Genomic DNA, 25057 nt, shown 5'->3' on the forward strand with positions numbered 1-25057 from the left:
CCCTTCTGAAGTGATATAACAGATCCCATTCAGATCAATTCATTTTTTTATGATTAAAAAGCTTAGCAAAATAGAGCAAATTATCCGGCTGGCCATTAAACTTTTGCGATCGTTGAGTTTTGGTCACTCAACTATTAAAAGTCTGGTTTTGGCCACTAAAATGCATAAAATTAAAATTCGTGGCCATTCTGTTAGATTTGGCCGTTAAATTCACCGATCTGTCTGTCTGCACGATTTTCAAAACAAAATGCAGGGTTAATTTAGGAAGTTAAAAATAGCATCTTCTTCTTTAGGCCAAGTTCCTCAAGTTCCTTCCTCAAGCCCAGAAGCATTGGTGATTGAAGTGGGAAAGATTCCAGAGAAATTGTTTTCCGTAACAGCTATTAGTTTCAGATTTGGTAGGGTGAGACCCACATCAATTGGGAGATTGCCATGGAAGTCATGGTATGGAACTCCAAGTAGTCCTTCCTGCAACAAAGTCAAAGCTGCCGGAATGCTGACTCTCCTAGTCAATAGGGCTATTGAAACCAATCCACCCTAAGCAGCAGCCACCCAAGAGATCCACAAAGGACCGCCATACCAAAGTTGACGACCGAGGCAGGCGTATCCGAATGCCGGCTGCCTGTGCAGCTAGGGTTTTCCAGTTGACTCGAGAGCTAGGTCACAAGTCCGACGGCGAGACAATCAAGTGGCTTCTACAGCAAGCCGAGCCAGCCATAATCGCCGCCACCGGCACGGGAACCATCCCGGCTAACATTTCAACCCTCAACATATCCGTCAGGAGCAGCGGCTCCACTCTCTCTGCTCCTCCTTCAAATTAAGGAAAAAAATATAGGGAAGATTTGTTTAAAGAGGAAGGATCAAGCGGCCGCCAAGGAGACGGCGCAGATGAAACTTCCCCTTCTCCTTCAAATAAGCAATTCAAAGTAGGAGGTGGTGGTGGTGGCATGCAGATACTGGTGGCGTTGCAGATACGCTCCGAAATCTACTGGTGGCGTTGCAGGAGTGATGCCTGCGGTGGATGAAAAGGGTCTGACGAAGATTTGAAGAGGGGCAGGAAGAAGAACAACAATTTTTTAGAGAAGCATTGAATGCTATATTGAATTCCTAAATTAACCCTATCTTTTGTCTTGGAAATCGCGCGAACGGACGTATTGACGAACTTAACGGTTAAACCTAACAGAATGGCCTTATATCTTAACTTTATATATTTGAGTGGCCAAAACCAGACTTTTAATAGTTGAGTGACCAAAACTCGACGATGGCAAAAGTTTAATGGCCAACCAGATAATTTGCTCTTTATAGTATCCAAAACATAAAAAACAATTTACTTCACCCTTGTACATTCTCTCATGCTATATGCTTGAGTTCAAAAATTTGATGAATGATTTGAAATTCTCTTAAATCCCTGTATTTGTTTAGATTATTTAAAAAATATTTAAATTTATAAATCACCAATTATTCTAATATTTAATAAATACTTTAATAATTGGTGAATTACAAAGTCAAATGCTTCTTAATCAATCCAAATAACTAAAATGATTTGGGTGAATTTCAAATCCTTCATTAAATTCGTCAATCCATATGAAACCATAAAGTTTTTTCACGACCGTATTGCATTGAAAACAGCTTTGCAAGTGATCTACCAAACAATAAACAAAAATTGTGCAAATAATAAATTTATTCTAGTAGTTTCAAAGAAATTGGATGGCAAAGAACTACTTCAATATTTGTAAAATGATTCGAACTCGACAGAATTCAAAAATCCAATTCAAAATGCCTTTGTGCTATCAATGCTGAGTATGTTAGAGGCAAACTACCAATTTCTAATTTAAAAATATACATAAATACCTAGGTTGAAGATTCAAAACATTTTCATCTTAATTTAACATAATAAACAGTGATGCATTTCCTCCTAATTGTGGTATGCTGATGACAAAATTAAAGTAACCAAACTTGGAAAACTTACATAAGCAAAGTTTAGCTATGTCACAGGTTCATAATCTATGCTATCCCTGTCCAGCTTGTAATCAATCTAAGACTAGAAATTCAGCCACCAAAACATGGTACAATGTAATTACAAATGGGACTAGTAAATTGAAGGAAAGAAGGAAATCATCTAGCAAACGCACTAAATATGCAATGAAATCATTTGATGCTAATATCACTTAATCCACCAAACCATCCAGGCTCCACATCTGCTCGAAAGTTGACGCTAGATGGTGGTTGTGGAGCAAGTAGAACCTCCTTAATGTTGTTTAGGATTCCTTTGTCATAGGGGTTTCCAGAGTTCACATACTTTTGATGAAAATGCTCATAAGATGTCTGCACGAGGCATAATATAGAAACTGCATCATAATTTGTTTAAGCAGCTATTTAGACTGGCCTTCTATGTTTATGTGCCAAAGCAGAAATTTCCTCAAAGCTGTGCACTTTAAATAATTGTTGTACCAAAAATTCAGTACTGTTCTCAAAAGGATTGCCCGTTAATTAATATATTTGACATACATGAACTACAATCATGCAAGAAAAAAATGCATTAATTCAACTTTGAGATAAACCGTGATGATATAAGTACTGTTGGCATAAATGAAAGTATAAAGGGCAAACCTGGTTTATAGCAATTAGATAAACATGGTAACAAGAAAAGCCAGCAAGAAAACACATGGCTACAAAACTGAATAATGTCAATGCCACAGTCTCCGGGTCATTTCTTAGAAATCCAATCACCCCATTTCCATCTCCGGGCAATTTGTGATGTACTGATTTGCACGAGGAGATAAATATGAAGGCAAATAAGAGCAATCCTGTCAATAGAAATGTAACATGAAGCCGATAATTCCTCTGCATTTTGAAAGAAAAAAGTTAGAAAGTTATAGTTAGTAAACTAATTTTAATGCCAGAAGGACTTGCAGGGTTGTGATCATACATACCAATCCCACACAATGCCCGATCCAGGTGCAATGGTGATCGAATTGTTGGATGCAATTGTTACAAGTTGCACAATGACAAGTTCTTGGCGGACGATAAATGTTACAAATGTTACAAAACTTCACCTCTATCCCATTTATGACAACTACCCTTGATCTCCTTCTGCGTTTACCAGCATCAATTGTTCCTAGATCATTTCTAGGAATTATACCAGGATCAATGGTACTGACATATACCAAGTTCACAAGAACCTGCATTGCGGGCAATATATAGTTACATCAGCAGAAGGGCATTCGGTTACGTTCACAACTTTCTCATACAAGAGTGTGTGTGTGTGTGAAATTTAGTTTAGGACTAACAATTGTTGTCAGAATTGAAGATGTTACGATGATGGCCGGATTCATTATGCCACTTGCAACATGAACCGCAAATGTCCAACTTGATAGACTAATAGCAATGGCAGTTAAAATCAGCCCTTTTGGATCCGGACCACAAATCAGTCTCCCCTTGCAAAAGAATACCTGCATTCAGAATACGACGTCCAACATCAAATCCTCCATTTTTTTGTTTCGCGTAAGCATCAATTCCTCCATTTCTTCTTTGATTTAAACCAATAAACTAGAAGCTTTATCAAGATTCAGCAAAGTACAATGATAAGAAATAGCTTTGGAATGTAAAGCAAGAGCAAATGGAGGATTACATTGTTTCCAGGCCAAAAATGGTAAACTCTTGCTTGTTCAAGTTCGTCGCCGCCTCGACAAAATCGAAAAGATTTTTCTTGAACCACCCTTTTGAATCCAATTATTTTCTCCCAAAGAGAAGAAAACAGTTTCTTGCTTTTTGCTTGAAAACTAACTTCAGAATTCTTATCTACTTTCTTTCCTGATGACATAGTACTTTCTGAGTTCCTGTAGGTTGATCAATTTCTAATGATGCAGAATTATCGATAGCTTGAGCGACTGAAGAATTTACGCTGCCGTCTTTCTCTTCACTCGCCATCCACTCCATTCTCTCTGATTTCTACCATCTGGACTCAAATTAAGAACTTCAATTTGTAGATGATAACCACCCCGGGTGAAACTTGTCACTTGTGACTGGAAAAGATATTTCAGAAAACTAGAAGCGGTAATTATTTTTGTGTTCATTAGGGCCAAGCCATCGGGTTAAAGTGTGCACGGACCACCCGTATGCAATATAAACCAAAATAAGCCAGTCAACTCACTGATCCATTTTGCACACATCTGTCAAATTGGGCTCGGGGAGGAATCCACAGAAATGGATGGGTCAGCGGAATCCCAGTGGATGCTGGACTGAACCAGTGGATCACTATAATAAAGGCGTGTTTGGACAGGAGATCATTTGAAATATTATTTTGATTTGCATCATAGCTGCAATCGAAACACAGTCGTAACTTTTTAATATGAGATATGTCGGATGACATCACTAAAATTTTTATAAGTAATTTTTACTTAATTTAATGAGTTATAGAATGCTAATAATTGGGAGAGTTATGACAAATAAATATGTACTTAGTAATCTACCCATCCTTTTTTTATGAGTAAATCTTTCCTACACTGACGGTGTATACACTATTATCGTTGGATTCATAACATGTATGCAACAGTTGAATTTTAAATTCAAATTTTGCATAGTTGTCAATCATCCAACGCTGATAGTATATACACTGTCAGTGTAAGAAAGATTAATCCTTTTTTTATTATGAATATTGTTAAGAAGTTGTGAGTATACAATGTCATTAGAGTGATCTTTGTTTTGAGAATTAATTGTTGTAATATATCATTTTGTTAATCTATTTCTAATTTGTAAAATAGATTTTGAGGAGCAACAAGTTTTAGTAAAAAGTTCCAAATGAATATTTGTAAAGTGTGTTCTAGGAAACATAAACAATAAATTTAATTTGTAAATTTAAGTAAGGATTCATAATTAATATTTGAAAATTAATATATTTAATATAAAGCTTTACTCAATAAGAATAAACGCGAAATGCCCCAACATTAAATTCTATAAAAATAATGACTTTGCAAATATACTGTTGGGATCCAAGAGCAGAACAAACGACTATTGAAAAATCAATAATACAATAATTTAATGATAAACAACTCACAAGTATAAAAAATAAATAACACATAGAATTTAGCGTGGTTCAACTCTATCATTGAACCTATATTCACAGAGAAAAACTCATTTTTTTATAAGAGTAAAATTTTATATAAGAATACAACTTGAATCCATACTCAACTTTTATATATCATCTCTCATCTCCCAAAAACTCTCTCTCTCCCCCATATATAAGGGGCATGTCGTCCTTATGCGCTATTTTGTAGTATGCCAACCTCCATCTATTAATAAGATACATTATTTGACCAACACCCAAGTAATAACAAGAAATAATTGCTTATTCCTAATATCAAATATGGATATGGAGGAGCTGGTTCATGAGGTCAGTACTGAAAACCCTAGCCCACCTAGCCAAAGGAACAATAAGAAGGAGAACAAGGAGGGAAAGGATCAAGGAAAGTTGACTCTAAGATCTGGTCCAGGGAGGGAGGAAAAAAGAAAACAACAAAGGGCTTTCCACAGAATAAAAAGAACGCCATTAGGAGAATTGAAGACAAACATACAGGAAGTGGTATAAGGAGGAAAAAGAAAGAAGAGGGAGGAAAAAGATGATGGGGAACCAATGGAAGAGGATGATTGGGAGGAACCTTTACAGAAATTAATCAAGAAGGAGGTTCAACTAAGCAAAAAAGAAGGGGAATGGGAGGCTATCCCCATAAGGCCTCCTCAATGGAAATGAAGGTGCTGTTGTGGAATTGTCGAGGTGTGGGAGGACCCTTGACAATTCCCCAGTTGAAGGAGATGATAAATCTCCACTTTCCAAGTATTGTTTTCTTATGTGAGACAAAAACCCAAAAAATAGTTATGGAAAAAGTAAAGAGACAGATAAAATTTGATCATTGCTATGCTGTAGACTCGGTTGGAAGGGCAGGTGGCTTGGCTTTTTTCTGGAAAGAAGAGGTGCAGGTGGATATTATCAGACATGGAAATTTCTTCATAGAGACAAAAATAAAGGATCTTGAGGCGAAGAGCGAATGATGGTTGGTAGGGGTGTATGCTAGTACTGAGGAGAACACCAGAAAAGAGCAATGGAAGAAAATAGAACAAAAAAAAAACAGGAATGGGGGGATCACTGGATTTTAGTGGGTGACTTTAATGACATCAAATCAGGAAAAGAAAAATGGGGGGAGGGTAAGACCAGAGGGGAGTTTCAGAGAGTTTAACAGGTTTATCAAAGAAAATGAGTTAGTCGACATAGATTTTGAAGGGAAACCATGGACGTGGTGTAATCAATGGGAAAGAGATGGTGAGGTGAAAGAGAAGCTTGATAGATGTTTAGGATCAGTGGGCTGGTACCAACTTTTTGCTAAAGCAATCTGTCATCATCAAGAAACTGAAGCCTCAGACCATAACATTCTTATTCTGGATAATAACCCCAATCAAAGGAAACCAAAAAAGAGATTCTATTTTGATCAAAGGTGGGCAAGAAATGAGGACAGTAAAGGAATTATAGAGACAACATGGGGAATAGAACAGAAAGGATCAAGGATGTTCATAGTGATGAGAAAGATAAAGGAATGTAGAATGGCTCTGCTGGCATGGAACAGAAAGTTGAGGATGAACTCTGGGAAGAAAATTACACAGATTAAGGAGAAGCTGCTGGAAATAAAAGAGTCAAGTGGAGAAGGAATACGAGGCCAGATAGCAGAATTAAAGCTGAAGCTTAGCAAGGCATATAAGGAGGAGGAACTCTACTGGAGTCAGAAAGCTAGATGCAGGTGGCTGAAGGAGGGGGATAAGAACACAGCTTACTTCCATGCAAGTGTGATGGCTACGAGGAAGAGGAACAAAATCACAATATTGCAGCGAGATAATGGGAACTGGTGTAGTATAGATCAAGAAGTGAAGGAGGAGATATGCAGCTATTACCAACAGATGCTCACAACCAAAAACACTGAGGAGGTGGAAGTACCACAAGATGTTCCTAATACTATCTCAAGACAGATGAATGAGCGACTGATACAACCAGTGGAGGAAGCTGAGATAAAAAAAAGCTCTCTTTTCTATGCATCCAAATAAATCTCCGGACACAGATGGTATGTCTCCTTTGTTTTTCCAAAAGTATTGGAATATAATCAGGCTTGATGTGGTGAATGCTATTACCAGTTTCTTCCATACTGGAAATATGCTGAGAGTTTTTAATGATACTCTTATAACCTTGATCCCTAAGATAGATAACCCTCTAAACTTGACTCAGTATAGGCCTATCAGTCTGTGCAACACTATGTATAAAATTATCTCTAAGGTTCTGGCTAACAGACTGGAAATGGTTCTTAATAGGTGCATCAGTGAATCTCAATCTGCCTTTGTCCCTGGCAGGTAGATAATGGATAATGTGCTTATTGCTCATGAAGTCATGCATTACCTTAAAAATAAGAGGAAAGGAAAAGTAGGTTTTATAGCCCTGTAGTTAGATATGTCTAAAACTTATGATAGGGTTGAATGGCAGTTTGTATGGATGATGATGATGCGCATGGGATTCTGTCCTATTTTTGTTCGTTGGATCATATCCTCTGTTTCATCTGTATCTTATTCTTTTAACCTGAATGGAGAAAGGGTGGGATACATCAAAGCCAGTAGAGGGCTAAGACAAGGAGACCTCCTTTCTCCTTACCTTTTTTTTATTTGTGCAGAGGGATTATCTCATATGATCAACAGGGAGATTAGCCAGGGGAATGTCACAAGAATCAAAACCAGCAAAAGCAACCCCCAAATCTCGCATTTATTCTTTGCAGATGATTCGTTAATATGCAACAAAGCAACTGTCCAGGAGGCCAAGCAGGTGAAGATATTTTACTGGAGTACACCAAAATGTCTGGTCAAATGGTAAATTTTGAAAAATTAGCCGTGTATTTTAGTAGGAATACTCCCTCAAATGTCAGAGAAAAAGTGTGTCAAGAGCTAGGCAGCATGAGGGAAGCAGGGAGTGGCAGATACTTGGGTCTACCAATGGCTATAGGAAGATCAAAAAATCAAGTGTTTGGGTATATCAAGAGCTCAGTCATGAATAAAATGAAAGGCTGGAAAAACAAAATGTTGAGCTCAGCTGGAAAGGAAGTGTTAATTAAGTCAGTGATCCAAGCGATGCCCAATTATGCTATGGCTTGCTTCAAATTGCCTAAGGGACTATGTAGGGATATATGCAGGGGTATTGCGAACTTCTGGTGGGGAGGCTCACAACAAGATAGGAATATGCATTGGATAAGCTGGAAGAAATTATCAGAAGTAAAAGGAAAGGGGGGACTGGGGTTTAGAGATTTGGAAGCATTTAATGAAGCCTTACTTGCCAAGCAGCTTTGGAGAATTATTACCTCTCCAAATCTACTGATGAGTAAGGTGCTCAGAGCTAAGTATTTACAGGCCCCAAATGCTCTAGATAGTAATCCCCCCCCCCAATCAGCATCATGGACGTGGAAAAGCATTCACAGTGCACGGAGACTGGTACAAAGAGGTCTGTGGAAAAGAGTAGGAGATGGTTGTCAGATAAACATATGGAAGGATAGGTGGATTATGGGTTCAAGTACAGGCAAGGTATCCACAAGCTGTCCTCTAAATTGCCAGATTCAAACTGTAAATCAGTTAATTAAAGATGGAAGATGGAATGCAGAAATTCTACAACAAATATTCAATCCAGAGGATATAGTTCAGATACTCAGCATGCAACTTAGTTGTTTCAAAAGAAAGGATAGGCTATTCTGGAGCTTCTCAAAATCCGGTGTGTACACGGTGAAGACAGCCTATGCAAATGTACTGAAAGATAAGAAAGGAGATAAGAGGAGAAAAAGTGCAGGAGAGGAAACAAATTGGGAAATCAGGAAGCATAGCATATGGAAGCATCTCTGGAAGCTGAACTTAAAGCACAAGCTGAAACTTTTCATTTGGAGGAGTCTACAGAATAGTTTAGCTACCAAAGAGACTGTCTTTAATAGAACAGGGAAGGGGGACAGAATTTGCAGTGTCTGTGGGGAGGGAGTTGAAACAATGGAGCACATGTTTTTCCACTACCCGATAGCCCAAACTGTATGGAAAATAGCACCAGTGAGATGGGAAGGACTGCATGATCTTTAAAATAATATGTGGAGATGGTGGGAAGCAGTGAATCAGGCAGAGGCAGTGGCAAATGGAAAAGAAAGAATCAACCTAACTGCCAACATACTTTGGCAAATATGGAAAACAAGGAATAGGACCCATTTTGAACAAAAAAAATGAGAGGCAAGAGAGATTATTGGGAAGGCACAACAAGAATGGGCTGAATATGAAGAGGCTACAGGACAACAAAGCAAGGAACATGTGGGAGAAGAACGGGTTGTCCAGCAAGGAAGAATGAGAGATCCACCATAGGAAGGTGTCATCAGAATCAATACAGATGCGGCAATAAATTCAAATTTGATCAGAACGGGAAAGGGGATAATAGCAAGGAAATTGACAGGGGAGATTTTGAGAGCTAGAGGAGTAAGGGAGTTAAAGCAGGGACAGGCACTAATGGAAGAAACACTAGCTATTAGAATGGCTCTTCAAATGGCAAGACAAGCGAAATGGGAAAAGATAGAAGTGCTGTCAAATTGTAAAGCAGTAGTTGACATGATCTTCAGCAACAATGTCCAGGACGATCACTTAGCAACCGTTCGAGAAGATATTGAGGACCTAATGAAAGGTTTTGAACAGTGCACAGTTTCATTTGTGTCTAGATCAGCTAATGTAGGAAGTCATAGGCTAGCAAAATTTGCAACACAGCTAGTTAATGACATTGATTGGGAAAACAACTACCCAACTTGGTTAGTAGAAGCAGCCAACAATGACTGGAAGGCTGAGACTTTTTTTTGTAATTAAGCCCTTGTATTATCAAGTGAGTATATATAATATGACATCTAACGTTTGAGAAAAAAATATCAAATATGGAATAAGAAATAATTTCTAATTTTTAAACTCATACAAATAGGAATAACTGGACAACTAATCCAAGTAACTAAACCATTAGAAAACTAGTTACTTATACACAAAATGAGAAACCTACCTAAAATAAATTAAATCAATTTCCTAACATATACCTTTAAGGAAATGTCTTTAATTACATTTCTAATTGATAAACATGATGTTTTATTACACTTCAGAAAGAGCTTCATTGGGGAAACATCTAGTTTTCTTTTTCATGTCTTCATTTTGCATGGGAAACAAGAGGAGGAATGCTTTGCTCATGGTAGAAAAAATTGTCTGGATAAACTGCACCTTTAATAAGTGTCAGCCTCTCAAAGTTATTCTTGAAGTACATTGATCCCAATACCTTAGCTTCAAAGTAAGCAATCCCATAAACATCATTTGAACCTATATCAAGATCTTTGATATTCACAATAGCACCTCTTGGTTCTTTTAAAACGTGAGAAGTCATGGACTCGAATAGCCCTTCTATCCATTTCATGTACTTTTGTGAAGATCCACTAGAATTATCGTCCTTCTAGGTCACTACATATAGGAGTTCATAAATCACACCTTTCCTGTATGGAAATGGAGTTTCTGAGTCTGATATTTTGTTCATAATCCCACCATAAGGATGAAAGATTATAATTGTAGAAAAGTCTACTTCTGAACACCATTTCCACATCTCGTCTATTGCTTTATAAGGTAGAGGTTTATGAATTAAGTCTGACTTGCTTTTGAAGGGATAATTAGGTACTGGCTGTATCCTATTCTTAAGGGCTTCTATAGTTTCCCCTCTTTGATACTTAGGAAAATGGGATACGGATTCAATCCAACTCATCTCAAAGCAATCTTCTTTTCTTAATCGCATTTCAGGGAAGCTTTTCTCCATCACTTTAAGAAGCTGATCGACTTTGCCAAGGAATAATGACTGAAACATTGCTTTTGTTGGAGTTCCATTTCCAGATGATACGGTTATGAAAATCAGCAGATCTTCACTTAGCTTGTGTGCTATGCCCTGCCATTTGTCGATAAGATCTACGGCGCCTTGCTCATAAGTCTTGGATATTTGGAAAATAGTGACTACAGGTGGAACATGCACGAGCTTGATATTCCACGCAAGGATAACCCCAAAACTTGCTCCTTCACCTCCTCTAATGGCCCAAAAAAGATTAATTCTTATCGATTCCCAGTCAAGAATTCGACCATTTACATTAACCATGATTGCATCAATGACATTATCAGCAGCTAGTCCATACTTTCTAATCAGGTTACCTACACCACCACCACTGAAATGTCCACCAGCACCAACGCCTGGGTAGTTCCCAGTAGGAAAGGCATGGGCACAACTTTTCTCAGCAATGGAATACTGCAATTCGCCGATTGTTACACCAGACTCAACCCAAGCACTATTTCCTTCAATATCAATGCTAATTGACCTAAGATTTCGATCAAGTATGATGAATGGAAATTCAGACTTATAGGATGTGCCCTCGAAATCATGGCCGCCACTTCGAATCCTCATTTGTACTCCATCTCGTTTGCAACATATGACTGTTGCTTGAATGTGAGAGTATTCTAGAGGAATGATTATTGTCAAAGGTTTTGCTTTTGTGCTTGATACAGAGAACCTAGGATTTTGGATTGAAGATTTCACGATGGGTAAATAAGAACAGTTGTTGGGGAGATAAAGAACATTCAGCACTGAGATATTTGATGAGAAGTTATTGACAGAAAGGCAATGCATGAAGCTATCAGGAAACGAACTTGAGTATGATGATGGAATTATTAAGGAAAACAAGGCAGTGAATGACAAAACTTTTAGACATTTCTGTCACCATTTCTATGATATTCTGAATTATGACTTAAAAAAGCTATGAATTGCTCGTCTTATTTTTATCCATTACAATTGACCGGGACTGATTGTCATATAAATTAAGAAATACATGTAAAGTTGGCCTGCAGGCCCGCTTTAAAAAAAAAAAGAAGTTGTACTCTCTCTATTGCATTGTAAGAAATCGTTAGTGAAGACACTAGCTAGCTCCAAATACGCAGTTCTGGTCATCTAAGATTTTTTGCATTCCCAATCTTGTATCAATTAAATATACAAGTCTGCCTATTTAATATAATTTTGTAAATTTGGGGCTCTCTTATGTAGTCAACTTGGGACAAAAATTTTGGTAGTTTTAAACTTAATAACTAGGCAGACTTATTCTTTGCTCAAGACATATATGCAGTCAATGTTTTTTTTTTTTGGAATGTCTTTTACAAAAGAGCCATTTATTTTGTCCTTCTTTCAGGGTTGCCTCCGGCAATAAAGAGCCAAACGTCGAACTTGTAGAACCTTCGATGTAGTCTCACCAAGGAACCATGCATATTAAGGTTAATATCTATTATTGTCTCATTTAATTTAGCTTAATAGCTTTTATGTGATCTCGTCAACTCATATTATGTTGCTTGATTTTTTTGCCTTCCAAATTCCATGACCAATCTGTCATTAAATACGTACATTACTAGTTACCAACTCATTTCACCTTTAGAATCAGTGTCTTTCATGTGGGCTTATGTTAAATAAGCCTTAAAAATATACAAAACCTGAATTAGAATGTGTTTGAAAGCATGATGATTAAGTGGTTTCAATATGACATCTATCCCTCATTCTTTGTTTTGGCTCTTCGGTTACATGCACTTAGGACACAACACAAAGAATGTAAGCTAATTTTATTTTGTCCCACAAAAGTTGTAAATTCTCTATGCTAAAGTATCAGTAACTTAAAAGATTAAATTTAAGTGTTGAATTGAATTATCAAATAAACCCTAAATAGTTTCAATATGACATCAATCCCTCATTCTTTGTAAATTCTCTATGCCACAATTTAGAAGATAAAAAGAATGCTAGAACTTTATACTAATCCCTAATTTTTGTATCTTTATTGTGTACCTTTGGCGTATAGACTAGCAAATTTTGGTCTCTTCCTTACAAAAGATCGGATGTTCAAATCTAATTGCTAATATAAGGATGTGTTGATAGACAACACATACCTTTAAGGCTGCGTTGGTGGTCAATCTGTAAAAATTCCTGTAAACAATCCACAGTGTCGGAAGCATGCCCTAACCCACGGTGTTGATTAAAGTCAACCCCATCCAAACTTTTTGGTACCAAAAATATTTGTTTATTTACTTGAATTCTCCTACTTTGCCCTTAGGAAACAACAAAAAAGGTGACGGGTATGTTTTCCCTTTTTTTTGTAAGCCTTTTAATATTTTGTGGTCTATTTCGCTCTTTCATTTTTTTTTTAAGTATTGACTTGGAACATTTAATAGACTCAAATCTATTAACTTTTAATTCAACAACTCTTCATCAGAAGGGTTCTTGCCGTCATAACGCGCCCGTGTTACTAGGGTGCATGGCAATGAACAATTTCCAAACTCCCCATCTGAAGGGTTTCCACCCTTATGGCGCACCCGCGTCAACCTGGCACGTGGTAACTTTGAACTCAACGGACATTCATCAGAAGGGTTCTTGCCTTCTTGACGTGTCCACGTCATGTTCGAGAGAAAGGTAAGTATTTTAAAAAAATTTTAAAAATTTTTAAAAAATAACAAATATTAAGAAAAATTTTCGTTTACGGTTAAATTTTTAAAGTTCAATTTTAAAATTTGAATTTAAAATTACAAAAAAAAATCGCAACCTTCCTTTTCTTTTTCTTCTTCCTTTCTTTTTCTTTCTTTCTCTTTTCTTCTTTTCTTTCTCCCCTATTTCTTTTGGTTCCCTCTTGGCCGAAACCCACGAAGCCGCAACCGTCCTCCTCGTGTCCGCCACCATCACGCCGCCGTTTCTCTCTCTCCCCTGCCGCTCACCTCACTCGTCGCCTTGGGCCACCATCCTGCACACACCAACGCACGCTGCAACTCTCAATCTCCCTCGACCCACAGCCGCCACTGTCGCTACGTGACTCGCAGCGCCTGCTGTGCCACTGACTCCCGAACCAGGTCGCCGTCCCAGCTGACTGCCTCATCGCTCGCGACGTCGACAGCTACCCGCACAACACCTCTCCCTCGCCTCTGTCACGTCACTGCCACCACTGCATGCCACCATAGCTCCACACCATCCCCCTCACCAAGCCGCGTGCCATCCTCGTGCTTCACGGGACCCATTTGGTTGGGAGTTGCCGTCGCCGCCATCCGGATCAAGACACAAGCCGGCGTCCCATTTCTCCCAACCCGCTACTCCCCTCGTCGCATATCACTTCTATTAGTCGTCGGTGTGGAGGTATTCACCCTTTTCAACTCTTAACTGATTGTTTAGAGCATCAATTGCAGGGATTGATTGTTGGACTCACTTGAGGATTCCTCTGCTGCATTATTACTTGATTGAGTCGAATTGAATTGCTGAAAGTTATCTGAATATTGATTCAATTGCTGACTTATGTGGGTAGTTGTTGAGCTTTTGTTGGCTCATATGTGCATCTAACTGTTCAATTGAGAGACAACGACACTTGTTCAATTGATTGTTGCAATAGCCATAGTTGCTATATCTATTTTACTGGGTTCGTATATTTGCTGGCTTTCTTTTGTTGACTGGGTTGATAGTTGGAGACAATGGTTAGGCCGAGGTCCACCTCCACATCTAGAAACCCTAACACTCAACCTACTCCACCCTAACCCACCATTCTTGTGAATGAACCTACCAACCAACCTTCCTCTTTAGGTGTGCGAATACGTCTAGGTTGGGGTAAGGGTGTCCATGTTGCTACAGCCTCTCACTTTGGGGGTCATCTAAACTTCACTAGGGCCGCTGATAAGCAGCGATATGCTGTGTGCTCCGAGTGGTGCATCATCTCCTGTAAATGTTGTGAAAAACTTGTCATGGGTGCACTGGATATAAGGGAAGAGGTTGAGCGGATATTTACCGCCATTGGTTGGCGACCTTATCTTAATATTTTCTATCCCGTCTTTGTCGAACTAGTTAGGGAGTTTTACTCTACTTTGAATTTGACTTGCCTACGGGGTATACTGTCGATACCCCAAATGTGATTCATTTTCATCTAATAGGTCAAGAGTTCAATTTTCCTATTACTCAGTTCAATTTGGCATTTGGATTCATTACTCAGGAATATGTTGAGATCAGGGAGTACGTTGAGAGTACTTGTGACTACATAGAACCATTTTTCTCTCACTATCATGATATTTGGAAGGAAATGTCTATCAACGGGGACCGTTACGACCCTTGTTTGGTTAGAACGGGATTTCTCTAAATCTTAAAACAATTGCGAAATTGAATTCTACGGTCGTACCTAGGGTTACTTTGCAATTAGGGCAATAGCTATGGTCGTACCTTAACTATCAATAATTAAGGAGAAATTGATTGTCATCACTTGTTTGACAATTTTAACTTGTTTATTAGTTTATATGTAGAATTATTTTTGCATCGATTATCAATTAGGAGAACCATTTCTGAAATTGCTTCTTGACTAGAGCCTGTCCAATACTATTTGAGTTTTTACTATTTGCCATTTAATTTTATTTAATTGCAATATTCGATTAGCATAGCTTATTATTAATTTCTATAAAATCTCCCCATAACTTGAACTTTGGCAGAAATGAATTACTCCTAGTTCCTGTGAATTCGACCCTGCTTATCACTATCTACAGAAATTATATTTTGTTTAAACAGGTATTTATTATTGCGCAGGCTCGACAACCTGTCAAAAAGTAGACTTCTTTCCATTGTAAAGCTATATTCAATTCACCCAAAAGTTATAATAATGTAGCCAGGTTATTAATTATTCATTACTTTACAAGATGATACTTTAAGTACTGACTTAAGGTTAAATTGACCATAGGAGTTACATTTTCTTAGAACTAAAATAATTTAAAACTGCTTTTATGAAGAATGAAATAGAGTAATAGCACAAGTATTTGTTATTACCAAAAGGTTTTTAGGTGATTTGAGTATAGAATTTTGGGGATCTATATCTTTTTGGAAAAAAACATTTCCATCTTAAATTTAGGATTTGGGAAAGTAAATGGATAATTGGATGGATCATGGTTTTACACTATCCATTTAAATGACATCCATTTAGATCCATTTATTAAATGGTTTTAATTGGATTGGATCAATTTGATCCACTATCCATTTAACTAAAACTATTTATCCACCATATATATACTTTGTCACTTCTATATCTCACTATATATTAACATGAAATCTTATTTGCCATTAGTCAGTAGCGTTCCATGTCAGTTTACATTTAGAATTTCATTTCTTCAACTTGTATGTTTGCCTGGAAATTATATATATATATATATATATATATATATATATATATATATATATATATATATATATAGATAAAGAATAATATTGTCATTGTTTCTGATACCAATTTTAATGGCGTGATCTCTTAATGATCTTTTGTCTCCACAACTTTTGAATATAACCGACAGCCGGGCGCTGCTAGCGCCAGCACTTGTGACAATTTGTCTTCTTCATTGGTAATGGGACAACAAAGATATAAACTATAAAGGTACTCAAATAAAATAAATGCATTCAAATAAAATAAAAGCAGTATGACCTATTTTCCACAAGGCAACAAAATGTTATTGCATAGGATGTAAAACCGGTCATCAATTTCAAGATAGCTAAACTAAACACAAGTTTGTATAGGAGTTAAATCAAGATTTTAGTACTATACCAAACGGGATTTGGTGTAGTGAAGCAGAAAGATGATAGAACGCGTAGGTTTTGTAAGGAGTGATTGCAAAATCCTCAGCTTCTTCCTTCTCTTAATAATAGACTAGATGTACACGAATGGAGTAAATAACTTTATCTTTCATAATTTTGCATTTTGTCACACAATCCTCCTATTGTTTAAAATATCTAATTAACCTATCTACACTACAAGAAAAATAACCTTTTTTGACACGCCTATAAGGACACTTGTTGAATTTTGTCATTATAGCACTTCTATCATGACACTTATTATCAATTTAATAATATATAGTTTAATTTTTTTATTTTATCTAATATAAAAATAATAATGTGTCTTTAGATTTCCTATCATGACACTTGAGAAAATGTGAGATACACCAAAAAAAAATTAAACATAAAACGATGTCATTTGATTTTGGCGAAAGATCCTTTTGCCAAAACACTTAGTGAAATCTAAAAAGTTTCATTTTATGGGCCAGCAAAATTTTGGTTCTTCTCATCTCTCGCACAAACTCTCTTTCTCGGCAAACTATCTCTTAAAACTCCCCCATTTTGGTTCTTCCATCTTCCGCCTTCGCCATCCCACTCCCTCATTTTCAGATGCTAACTCGGCCGCTTCTCTGCCCTCGTCGTCAACCACGACACCTGCACCAATAAGCCTTCGCTCTCTTTGCTAGGACAAAGAGAATAAGAAAACAGATACTCGTGCTCTTTCCTTTTTCTTCTTTCCTCTGAAACCCATCCCCATGTTTTTCCTTACTGACTAGATATTCAGGTTGAGCGTGCCGAGGAGTAAAGTAGGCGAAGTTTGCTGCCATCGTCTCACTGGAGTCCAGCCACTATAGCGGAAATCATCACTGTAAAGTTTCCCGCACTCTTATACCTTTTTTCTCCCTTAATTGTATTTTTTTCTTCTCTGTCTGTAATCATGTCGGTTATGCTTTACTTTCATCTTGTTAATCGATTTTAAGTGGTTGGAATTGATCATAGGTTTGAGTAGAGTTTTATATTTAAAATTCAAGCTCAGGCCGTATAAGGAATTGATGAAAAAGAAATTTCAAAACTTTTCATACTCACTACCTGTTTGTCAGAAGGTTCGAATGAAAAAAGAAGGAAATTTGTAAGGAAGCGAACAGAGAGATGAGAGTGATTGGAGAGTGATGAGAGTAAATAATTACTGCTATGATATGACTACTGTGAATCTTATTCTATCTTTTATTAATTCACTCCAATTTGTGTTGAAAGAGAAATTTTGTGTGTTTATACATGAGAATCATACCCATGCCATGCTTTCTGAGGAAATCAAGGAGAAAACCGCAGAACTGAGGTACAATATTCTACCATCAGATATCTTGTAGAGGATGGTTCGTTATTTTGTGATACTTATGATACCATCCCACGTGTAACAGGCACATCTCAAAGGTGAAGAGCTAGTAGGACTGAGCATGGAAGACTTGGTTAAACTCGAAAAATTGGTTGAAGCAGGGTTAAGCCGTATTGCCAAAAACAAGGTTCTTGTCATGTTATGTCTTCTTTCAAGGTCTTTCAATTGTTGCATAGTGTTGACGTACTATGTTTTTTGGATTTCAGGGTGACAAATTCATGAAGAAATTGGTATTCTCAAGAAAAAGGCTAGTGACAAATTACCCTTATCAGCTGTTTCTATTATGTTATCTATCAATCATTTTCTATTATTCTATATTTCAACACATAACAAAATGGGAAATCTTCAATTTGAGAATCTGGAGATAAAAAAGTGTTATTGGGCTTTCATAATATTGAAGATCATTTGTAACCAACAATAATGCTTTAGGAGCAATTTACTTAAAAATTCCAATGGAATGTCATTTGGTTGACTGCATTTAAATGTGTGTTCTTGGTTGCTAACTTATCTTCGTAAAATGAATTGTAGGAAGCATTATTAAAGGAAGAGAATGTGAAGTTGAGATAGAAAGTGCATGACGTGATAGTTTCCCTTTTCCTTTATTTCTTTGTTTCGCTCCTCTACATGAGCATGCTGCAATCTTTTGCCTTTCTGACTGATAATTGCACGTAGCAGGCTCATCGGAAGACCAAATACCTCTGCTGGAACAAGGGCTTTCATCTGAGTCAGTCACCCGCTTAAGCGACCAAGCCGGAAGTTGTCCTCAGGACCTCAACAATTCGGACACATTTCTCCAGCTGGGGTATGTTTGTTTTAAGTCAAACATGGATCGGATAATTTGTTACAAAAATAAAACGAATTACATATGTGGAATATATCTAGCATTTGGATCTTATATCTAGACGACATGTTGCATATCAGTTGAATGTGTTTGGTTTTGTCACAATAGATAGCTAGTATTTAAGCAAGAAGAACAAAATGAAACTAAAGTAAGATTTCATTTTCAGAATGCATGATACAAGGCCATGTGATCGTCTGGCAATGACTTGAAAAGAAAAGTGAACAGCTAGTAAGCTATCACAAGGCAGTCTTTAATGCTCTTGGATTGAAGTTTTTCTTTAGTAGCATGGCAACTGCTAGCTATGTAGAGAGATTAGAATCAGACAAATTCGAATGCACAAATTATTGTATGTGGAAAAAAGGGGGAGGTTTGGAGAATTGTTGTTTGTTGTGCATTAATGATACGTTGTATGAATAGGTGTTTGAGGTTGCATAAAACAGAGCTAGCATGCATGTAAGTATCTTGGCAATCATTTGATAGAGAAACCTGTTTAACTTGGGGTTGAATTTTTGCAGCTTACCATGTCCCAACTGAATTGCAGGGAGGATGAGATTGCGGTTGCAGAAGATCGAATATACAATTTGAGCATAACTGGCTTTATGATACCCAGAAATTGTGGTTTATGTTGCATTATTTATTAGTTTGTGCACAAGAGAATCTTTCAAGTTTGTGCACATGAGAATCTTTTAGTTTGTGCACAAGAGAATCTTTCAAGTTTGTACTTGTTAGGGATTTGCTATGTTAGTACTTGTTACTGACTTTTAGTTCAACAAATTATATTTGAGCATTGACTTTTGCTTTTAGATTACTATATGCATTCTATTCTTTGGGATAATTTTACAAGTCCTTTGGGTTTCTGATTGACGGAATGTATAGCAGGGAGCACTACCTGTAGGTTGCTTCTATATCAAAAAAAAAAAAAGAAAAAAAAATTCCTGACAGTTAAAAGTGTCAGCATAGCTCAGTTAAAAAAACTCCTACTTGTTCCTGATTATAGCTATCCTAACACTTTCGATTATTAAGAAAAGGGATTTTTGTTGAAAGATGAGATGCTATAACAGCATAGTCTTCCTGACACATTTGAATGCTACGAGCCGACGACACTCGTCTGAGGTGTGAGGAAAGGTAAAGTGTCAGATTAGATTATCTATACTGACACTTTTAAATACCGTTAAAGATCATTTTTGTTGTAGTGCTATGATTTTACGTAAAGCAAAAAATAGACAAAAAGCAACTATAGTCACGGTGATCAGCCTATATGCACACTAGCTAGAAACGTGGAATATGTGAAAAATATAGAATTATTCCCCTTGTGGCTTCGAATTTGGCCACAAAATCCCCTATTAATTTTATGTAAAGTGATTAGACACTTGTTGTGCTTATATATTAACTAATGCTTGGAGATACTTTTTTTTAGGGGATCAATTTTTCCACTTTACATGATGCTACCAAAGAGTTAAATGGATATTGTTGAATACAGTGGTAGAACTAAAAACTTTAGTTTAGGGGAGGCGAAAAATCCAACATATAGTAATAACACATATTATAGCATATAAAGCATGGTAAATTTAAAATGAAAATTAAGAATTTCAGTAATAAAAGACAAAGTATAAACCAAACTACAAAATTTGGATTCCCTACCATTCTATTTCCTATCAATGCGAGAAATAACTACCTAGTAAACTAATAGATCAATAATTCATATTACTGGCTTTGTTTATTTTTTTTCTTATATTAATAGAAGCAATAATCATTACGTACGTAGTTCTAAAACAACAAACTCAAAATAAAAATAACTATTTCAAAATCAATAATACAATTTAAAATATAATACAAAAAAGTTTGAAGGAAATAAAAATAAAAACTTGCCTTGCAAAACTGGAGTTTGAGAACAGTTGATACTTGAAGCATAATAATGGAGCTTAGAAAGAGTCGATCCTTGAGAAGCTAGATAAAAAGATGTGACTTTGTATTTTTTTAACTAATCCTCGTACATTCTTAATTCAAGTGAATTCTGTTACCTTTTATTTCCTTTATTTACTTTCATGTAGTGTGTTTTTAGTAGTTATTTTTTCGTTGTAAGCTATGGATGAATTGAGCATTTAACAAATAGTTTGAACTCAACACATTAAGGGCTCGATTTGAGGGTGGATTTTTGGCAAGTTTGAATTCGAGTTCGAGTTCAAACAATATAATAAGAGGAGGAAATAATATAATATCGAGTCTGTAACATAACTTGATCTCAAATTTAGAGCTCATATAGGATTCGAGTTCGAATTTGAATTTATTTAATATTTTGAATCGAGCCCAATAGATCAAAAGTTTGATTCGATTCATTTATAAGCCCATTTGTACTAATGCTACACTATTACGAGAAGGAAATAAGAGTTTGTTTGTTTGCTATAAGAGTCTTATAAAAAGAGTAATTAAGGGGGACAAGAAATAGATAAATGTATGAAGAGTAATTAAGAGGAACTAGAAATAGATATGCATGTTGGGAGGGGGGGGAGGGGAGGAGATTAATCTATCTTAGATAAAATGTCTTACTCCCTTTAGGACTATTCCGAAAGTTTTAGGGGTTATGGGGGGGGGGGGGGGGGGGGGGGAGCGAAGGGGCTGCTCCTCCGCAGCCCCCCTGTTCCATCCTTGGTTGAATAATAAGTGATTTGTGAGGTATTAACAACATACCCATGCAATTGGTGTACTTAAACAAAAATATAGATTATCAAAATTGTTGAGGTACATCAATTTGATTTTGACTATTACTTATTGTGATTTTTCGTTAGTTGTCTTAAATTGCGTTGAAGACAAATTTTGTTTTAATCGAAATATTAGATGGACTAAATATTGGGGCACCCAAACTGTACTTTTGTTGCACATTAAACGTTTGATTTTGGTGGGATAATTGCTTGAGTTAATTCTGGTTCAAAATAGTTCTTGTCCTTCTCTTTGGCATTTTCTAAATAAACGGTGATTTGAAATGGATCTTGTTACGTGAACATTTGTCCCCTGGCATCTTTCAATGGAAGTACTCATTCATAGGCTAACAATCTTGGATACAATTTTGAATCCTTTACGAAAATGGGGAGTCTGAAAGGAAATGCGCATGCTAAACAACTATTGAGATCAAGGCATCTAAGCTGAAATCTGGTCCGGATACAAGCTTTCAAGGAAACTTTCACATTAACCAATGAAATTAAAATTGAGAGCAGGTGCAACGTCTCTTTCAATCAGAATAATTGCTTGACAATAGTCTGATTACAGTAATAAAAAAATTGTTAGGTTGCAAACTGATAATATATAAAAAAAGGGTTCAATATTGACATATTGTCATTGTTGTAAGGCCACTTTTCTTCTTGGTTTAATTTATCAATGACCTTGTCTGCATTACTTTTGGAAATAATCTACAATTCTGCTTCAGGCCGGCTGCTGCTGCACTTGCACTTGGGAAGATGTCATAGTCATTAGTTGTCCTGCAGATATAGATGTCACCTAATCATGATGTTAACCAGCGATCTACGTGCGCACAGCAGGAGTATTTTTGGACGAACTTAGATATTGATCAACAGTGGAACAAAATAAAGCACCTCTACTCTAATATTTGAATTTGTTAGTGTCTACCTAATATCTTTGAACATAAGAAAATGTATCAACATAGTTTATGTGTACGCTTTAATGTGGACATAGAGATACAAATGCCATTATGTAATTAGGATTAAAGTTTACAAAAGTTAGCCATTCGAAGTCATGTAAAATAATTAAAAAATAAAGTTCGTTTTCAAACTAATATGGTATTAGGACATATAAAAACTATTACACATATTAAGTTAGCTTAGATTTTGAAGGTGTTTTTTTTTTTCAATTCCCAATCAAAAGATTAGTATTAGATTATCAGATAATAGTTGATACTCAATTAAATAGACTAAGAAACTCAAGTGATACTCAATAGATTCCATTCATTAATTGATTGTTTTGAATATCACACTTTAAAAATATTTTTGGCACGAGTATCACCGGAATAAATACTTCAACATGCAACTCACGTACCGTATACTAGTATTAATGCAATGAATGACATTAGTGGAGTTATTCGAAAATGGCACCCAAGAGTTAAGATTGATGCTAAAACTTTTCAAAAATGGAGGATGTAGTGACATCAAGATGTAACCCATGGATGCGAAGGAAAAGGATATAATTGAAAGATCATAAAAATTTGCTGCCGACAATATCTTGCTTTTGCTTCGGTTAATTGAGATGTAAATAGTACGAGTGATTCTTAAAGCATGGCATGAGTTGTAAGAGCAACATAGATGTTTTTGCCAAAATAAGGCCTAGTCGTCGGAGGAAGGCTACTATATTAATTTGTTTCTTTAGCGAGCTGGAAAGATGACCGTTGATGTGAGAATTATGTTGTTGAATGATAAATAAGAAACTCTACTAGCAATTTTTAGTTTCAGATGTGACTGTTAAAAAATATACATAAAGGTGATCTAAATCGAACCACAAACATATTATTTTCATTGGGCAAGTCACATTACAATTAGGAATAGGATGTGGTCTCTTTCATTGGGCAAGTCACTGATGTTGACCAAAGATTAGAGACAAGGATGCCAAGGTCGGCGAGTTACGGAAGGCCCATCATACGCCCTGAGAAGACGAGGTTTAGCTAGCTTTTGGGCCGGAATTGCCTTGACTATATATAGTCTACCTTGGTATAAATATCATACATTGCAGCTTGTATGATCTTATTCAAGAATAAACCGGAGACCCAAATCTAATCTCATGAGTGCAACAAATATTATTATTTTTCAGGGAAATGTTCCGGGCAATACAAATATGGTTTTTACACTTGCCAACATATGAAAGCACGTAATCCCAGTTCTCCAGGCAAAATGCAAAGAGTTCTTTCAATGTTTGTTTATATCAAGTAAGCAGTTTCCTGAGTAGAGAGAACACCGCCTAGATCGAACCAGTAACTAACTATTCTTTGTTGTGAAACAGGCACCCAAAAATACCATTACAAAAAAAATCACGTTAAAGACTTCTTGCTTTATGTGTATTTTTTAACAGTCACATTTGTACCTTTTTCATTGGGCAGGTCGCTGATGCTGTCCAAGGCTCTGTTGTTGCATGGAGGTGATAACCCACACAAATTTGCTTCGAAAAAAATAAAGAAGATGAGACTGGCACTGGATGAAGAAGTAATGGTCCTAAAGTTGTCGGGCACTACCAAAATAGTTGCAAAGAAAAGTCATGAAAGTACTCAAAAGGGAGCCCTTTTTGATTGGTTAGACAGCCGCAGGAATGCTGAATTGGGTATTTTTCAAACTATAATTACAAGTAACCCATAATAATAATATTTATCACTACATATGGATTTCCATTCAACAGAATTACAATTAACAACCACCAAAATTATCAGAATAAATACTAATAATTAATTCCAAGGTAATCTAATCTAATCTTAAACAGGGGTACCCTACTTCCTTCTAGTTAATCTAAAAGCATAGGAGTGAAATTGGTGAGATTGTGGTGCTTACCGATTTCAATGTGAAAAGCCGGTGTTTGATGGCAAGGCAAATATGCAATAAACATGGCAATCAATAGAGTTCAAGGCATTAAAACTTCTATTTGTTAGAGAACATCATACTAGAAATTGAATTGTAATAGTTTATACACAGCATTAAAACTTCTATTGTGCTTGATAGCAAATTTTTTCACAAATATTATTTTGCTTTTATCACAATTACAATTCTCAATTAACTTTTTATCTTTTTAACAAATATTTTTTATCTTACATATATTATATCATCAGAATTACCACAATAATTATTTCAAATAATATTTCAAGTGTTATTTTAATATTATTCAAATAATCTGGTCATCATAAATATTATTCAAATGTTAGTTTAATATAATTATTAAGTACTAGTTAATCATTCCAAATAATATATTATCACGTATGTGCTGACCTGCCACAGGGGTACTAAACGAACATGCTGCCAGCTGTGGTGCATTACGCCACTAAAACTCTTGTAGAAGAGAGCACTTGTTTTTGAGGTTTTGCAGATCTTTCTTATCTCCTTTCATATTTGAGAACTGCTTCATCTCTAAAATTGAGATCGATACCTTC

The 25057-nt window shown here is 36.3% G+C and overlaps 3 protein-coding genes and 1 long non-coding RNA gene across 4 annotated transcripts; 2 read left to right on the forward strand and 2 right to left on the reverse strand.

Moving 5' to 3' along the window:
- Window positions 1-1884: 1884 nt before the first annotated feature.
- Window positions 1885-4076, reverse strand: LOC140006296 (probable protein S-acyltransferase 6). The gene is made up of 5 exons (XM_072048130.1): window positions 3632-4076; window positions 3291-3452; window positions 2934-3182; window positions 2611-2844; window positions 1885-2325 (listed from the first exon to the last, which is right to left on the reverse strand). The coding sequence occupies exons 1-5, from the start codon at window positions 3821-3823 to the stop codon at window positions 2149-2151; spliced, it is 1014 nt and encodes a 337-aa protein (XP_071904231.1). The 5' UTR covers window positions 3824-4076; the 3' UTR covers window positions 1885-2148.
- A 2089-nt stretch (window positions 4077-6165) lies between these two features.
- On the forward strand, window positions 6166-7089 carry LOC140007042 (uncharacterized). The gene has a single exon (XM_072049732.1). It carries the CDS (start codon window positions 6166-6168, stop codon window positions 7087-7089), a length of 924 nt encoding a protein of 307 aa, XP_071905833.1.
- Window positions 7090-10225: 3136 nt separating this feature from the next.
- Window positions 10226-11509, reverse strand: LOC140007043 (O-acetylstemmadenine oxidase-like). The gene is made up of 2 exons (XM_072049733.1): window positions 10558-11509; window positions 10226-10473 (listed from the first exon to the last, which is right to left on the reverse strand). The coding sequence occupies exons 1-2, from the start codon at window positions 11507-11509 to the stop codon at window positions 10226-10228; spliced, it is 1200 nt and encodes a 399-aa protein (XP_071905834.1).
- Window positions 11510-17159: 5650 nt separating this feature from the next.
- On the forward strand, window positions 17160-19735 carry LOC113688570 (uncharacterized). The gene is made up of 5 exons (XR_003447988.2): window positions 17160-18026; window positions 18109-18210; window positions 18290-18330; window positions 18759-18885; window positions 19440-19735. It is a non-coding gene; the product is annotated as an uncharacterized lncRNA (long non-coding RNA).
- Window positions 19736-25057: the final 5322 nt, after the last annotated feature.

The sequence above is a fragment of the Coffea arabica genome, chromosome 5e, assembly GCF_036785885.1.
Source record: "Coffea arabica cultivar ET-39 chromosome 5e, Coffea Arabica ET-39 HiFi, whole genome shotgun sequence".
Lineage (NCBI taxonomy): Eukaryota > Viridiplantae > Streptophyta > Magnoliopsida > Gentianales > Rubiaceae > Coffea > Coffea arabica.